The sequence below is a fragment of the Octopus bimaculoides genome, chromosome 8 (assembly GCF_046866305.1).
Source record: "Octopus bimaculoides isolate indiv1 chromosome 8, ASM4686630v1, whole genome shotgun sequence".
In the NCBI taxonomy this organism is placed as follows: Eukaryota; Metazoa; Mollusca; class Cephalopoda; order Octopoda; family Octopodidae; genus Octopus; species Octopus bimaculoides.
Window position 1 is genome coordinate 40,657,222 of NC_142935.1, and position 5,000 is coordinate 40,662,221.

General features: G+C 36.5%; 1 protein-coding gene across 4 annotated transcripts in view; it reads right to left on the reverse strand.

Annotated features, from left to right (window-relative positions):
• LOC106884437 (uncharacterized) overlaps nucleotides 1-5,000 on the reverse strand; it is a 304,622-nt gene that overhangs the window by 38,140 nt on the left and 261,482 nt on the right. For all 4 annotated transcript variants that reach the window (XM_052970052.2, XM_052970050.2, XM_052970051.2 and 1 more), the window contains exon 4: nucleotides 3,199-3,324. In XM_052970052.2, coding sequence (XP_052826012.1) covers nucleotides 3,199-3,324 — 126 coding nt within the window. The remainder of the gene's footprint in view (nucleotides 1-3,198; nucleotides 3,325-5,000) is intronic.

Here is a 5,000-nt window from a genome sequence, read left to right on the forward strand (position 1 = left end):
GGTAAGTCGATTACATCTACTCCAGTGTTCAACTGATACTTAATTTATCGACCCTGATAGAATGAAAGGCAAAGTCGACCTCGGCGGAATTTGAACTCAGAACGGTCAAGACGAAGAAATGTCGCTAAGCATTTTGCCCGGCGTGCTAACGTTTCTGTCTTATAAAGTAGGAGGAAAATTCTTTTTCTACTCTAGGCACAAGGCCAGAAATTTTGGGGGAAGGGGCCACTCGAATAGATCGACCCCATTACGTAACTGGTACTTAATTTATCGACGCCGAAAGGATGAAAGGCAAAGTCAACCTCAGCGGAATTTGAACTCAGAACCGTAAAGACGAAGAACTGTTATTAAGCATTTTGCCCGGCGTGCTAACGATTCTGTCAGCTCACCATAATAAAAAATAAATATAATAATGATGATGACGACGACGACGGCGATGTTTTGAATATTGGCATAAGACCAATAATTTCGATGGTAGAAGGAAATCAATTACATCGACCGCCATAATTCGCCTGGTGCTCGTTCCCCTCCTTCACTTTTTCTTTTACTTGACTGGAAGTTTATTTTATCGAGGCCTGAAGGGTGAAAACCAAAGTTTACTTTAGTGAGAATTGAACTCAGAATACATATAGTTGTTAGTGACTAACACATAATAACATTTTGTTCACCACTGTAACAACTCTGCTAAACTAATTCTAACCAATGCTGAGACCCCCTTCGGTCATGAATGACCGTGGGATTGCACATAGAAAGTTACCCTCCAGGTATGGAAGACCAGCAGTCGCCCATGCATACCAGACTCCCCTCTCCACGCCACCAGTGTTATCCAAGGGAAAGGCAAGGGCCAATACAGCCTGGCACCTGTGACGTCGCAACTCAATTCTACTGCTGAGTGAACTGGAGCAACGTGAAATAAAATGTCTTGCTCAAGAACACAACACGCAGCCCGGTCCGGGATTCGAACTCACAACCTCACTATCGTAAGCTCGACGCTCTAACCACTGAGCCATGCGTCTACACTTCCTAACCAATACTACATTGTTAAAAATAGAATATGACAAACCACAGAAATATAAAATTGTTAACAGAATACACAGACAATAGCTAACGATTACAAATATATGACTGGACGAGTGTATATATAATGGTTACATTGTTGAAGTATTTAAATTTATTCATTTAAGTACTAGGAAGCTATTAGTTGAGATAAAGAATTATGTAAGAATGCAAATAATATCATTCTATACTTTCGTTGTGCAAGGGGGAAAAGAAAAACGTGTTTTCAGCCTCCTTATTTATTAGAATTTTCAATTATATATTTTTGTTATTCTACTTATTTATATTTTACTATCAATATTTGTTACTAAATTAATGCTGCAACGACAATAATAGAATAAATATACGTAAACAATAACAACATTAACAGCAAAGACATCAAGGAGATAAGCAACAATGATAGTTATTGTATCGAATGACGTTGAGAATAGTAACAACGAAACATAATAAATAACAACAACAACAACAATAACAACAGCGACAATCACAACAATAACAACAGCAACAATCACAACAACGATGACATCAACAGCTATTGGATATTTAGTAATAGCAACTACACTAATAGGAGCAACATTAGCAACACCAGTAGCAATGGTTAGATCACCGTTGCTGGTATACAAGGAAAAAGAAGAGGAAGTAAAAGACAAGGAAGAGGCTGAAGAGATCGGTAAAATAGCCTCTTGTCATCCAACGGCCGACAGTTATAACGTCCAATCCGGTATAGCAGTATAGTTAGACAAGTAAGACACGACTGTCTATGATTGACTACTTCGACTTCTTGACGTCACAGTATCTGTAACGACTAACACATACTACTCGTCACCTGTGAGGGGTGTTCCATTATTATTATTGTAATCCCCTTAACCCAAATAAAACACTGAAAGCGACAACAAACGCTAGAACTTCAATAGTAACAAATGCAGCAAGAACAAATAGAATCGATACATCCATGGTTATACATACATACATACATACATACATACATATATCTGCACGTATACATACATATATACACATATACATCTGCACGTATACATACATACATACATACATGCAAAAATACCCCGTTGATGCTGAAATTCCAATGAAGGGTCTTTAGGTTAGAAACCGAATCTTTGTTGACAAGAAATTTTGAAATAAATCTGAATAATGAGATATATACATACATACATAGACATATATGTATGTATGTGTGCGTGTGCGCGCGCGTTAGTGTGGCTTATAGGTGCAGGCGTGGTTATGTGATAAAAAGCTTGCTTCCCAACCACTTGGTTGCGGGTTCAGTTCCATTGCGCGGCACCTTGGACAAGTGTCTTCTACTGTAGCCTTGGGTCGATTAAAGCCTTGTGAGTGAATTTCGTAGACAGTAATATGTGTGTGTGTGTGTGAGAATGTGTGTGTGTATGTGTGTGTGTGTATGTGTGTGTGTATGTGTGTGTGTGTTTGTATGTGTGTTTAGGTGTGTCTATGTTCCCGTAGATTAGCGTTTCGGCAAAAGAGACCGAATAAGGACCATGCTTAAAAGAAAATAAGAACTGAAGTTCTTTGAGGTGCCGGTCAAGCATTGCTAGTCTAGTGACCGAAACAAGCAAAAGATATAAGTAAAAGATATATATATATATATATTGATAGAAAGGACAACAAAAGAAAGAAAGAGACCTCGATATTATGTAAATAGAGGAATTTATCTGTAAAAATATGTGATACTTATTCGGTAGCCATGATAAAACTCCGAGTTTCGGATGCCGAGGTGGGAACCCACGCCACCATCTCTTCAGTTATCCGGCCGGACAACTGAAGAGATGCCTGCGTGGGTTCCCATCTCGGCATCCGAAAATCGGGATTTTATCATGGCTACCGAATAAGTATCACATACTTTTACATATATATATATATATATATATATATATATATATATATATTATATGAATGTATAGATATGTATGTATCTATATTATGATGAGTGAGGTGAATAACTTAGGGACACCATCAGTATGAAATACAATAGTTGAATGAGTACTAAAAACTTGATGTAGTGAATTAAAAAAAAAAGAAAGAAAAATTCAGTAAATTATTTAATAATTGGAGGTGGAACAATATACATTCAATAATAAATATGGCGAAAATACGGCGACTCACCACTGTCGTTACAAGACTTTTCATCCATTTCGTTGTGACAATCCGGTTCACCGTCACACAACCAATCCTTTAATATGCAGTGGCTATCACCGCAAGAGACTTCGTTGTGTTGACAGTTCTGGTTACCTAAAGAGCAGGAAAAACAAAAACAAAACATGAAATTAAAGAATTCATTAAAAAGGACACAGCATAAAATCTTAGATGCGACAGAAAATGCCGCCCTGTGTAACACCACTCTTTGGTCTTTGGCTGTATTTCAAGTTTTCAAACTATGCTCTTGGTCCCATTCTTCTTACCAACAACGGAGGCTATAAAATGGATACGAGTAGTGGTCTTTCTTAACTGAGTAAGCGATAACGAAAAACAAAATTAAAAATAAAAACAAAAGAAAGAAAAATTGTAGCCCTAGTGATGATGTTATTTTGTCCCAGGTTAAGTCGTGAATATCCCATTGTTATATATAACATGGACTGCATTTTCTAATGTATTCATTATTTGAGCCAGTAGAGTTCGATTAAAGAGGTTTGTTACTTTTAGCATATAGATTATCTCATTGGATTGCTTTAGTGATATTCTGCATCGGTAAAAACCAGTTAACAGCGAAACAATGTGAGAGTTTCTACGCGATCTCATTATTTATATGTATAAGAGTTTTCTTCTTCCAGTAATCCACGTGACTCTCTATTCGCTACGAATAAATAAATAATCTTTTCTACTCTAGGTACAAGGCCCGAAATTTTGGGGGAGGGGTCCAGTCGATTAGATCGACTCCAGTATGCAACTGGTATTTAATTTATCGACCCCGAAAGATGAAAGGCAAAGTCGACCTTGGCGGGATACAAATAAATAAATAATGACCTTTTCAAACCAAATTTAAATTTAAGCCTTAAACAGATAAGCTGAAACGAATTAAAAATGGTAATTATAAATTTGATATTGTAGTAAAAGATAATCCATGTTTGGATAATATTATTTCTAAACATTGGTTCTTAACCATTTTTTATCAACGGACTCCTTTGATTACTGCTTTATTCTAGTGGACCGCCCCACATAGGCATTCGTTGTCTAAAACTAATTTTATAGAAACTTCTATCAAAATTCCTATTTCGTTTATCACATATCACATATTAACTTGTGTAGTTTGGACTATGTAAAATATCAGAGAAAGAAACCCAGTTGTTTCTTGCAATACATACCAATACATACATCTAAAGCAAGACTTTTCCAGGGCCCTTGAAATAGTATTGTGGATCCCCATTTTACTCATTTGTTGCGTGGACCCCACCAAAAAGATTTATATGGATCAGAGACCATCTGGATCCCGGTTGAGAACCACTGATTTATTATAATCAATATTGATAGCACAGTCGATGAGGCTGATCTGAAATAAATAACAGCTAAGTCTCATTGAAATTCCTTTCTGCTGCCTTTAAAAATGATAGAATTATAGGATAAGGTGTTTGATGTTATTCATTTTGAGACACTATGTTCGAAATAGGGAAGGAATGATTATAACTTTTGCTCGATCAAGGCTGACAAGTGCAGCACAGCAACACAAACAACAGCAAATATAACTTGTATGATATTCTCCTTTCTCCTTTCATAACTTTTAAACTGTAGCTTTTATTGCATTCTCATTTTCTTTAGCTGTGTATTTGTTTGTTTGTCTCTTCCTGACGTTGTCTGTATCAAATGTCTACAGCTACTTTTGGTAAGGATTTTCTAAGATTAAATCTGGTCTTCTGACAATGGCTGGTCAACGTTCGCTGTATTTAAAAAATCTCCACACGGTTTTATTTCTT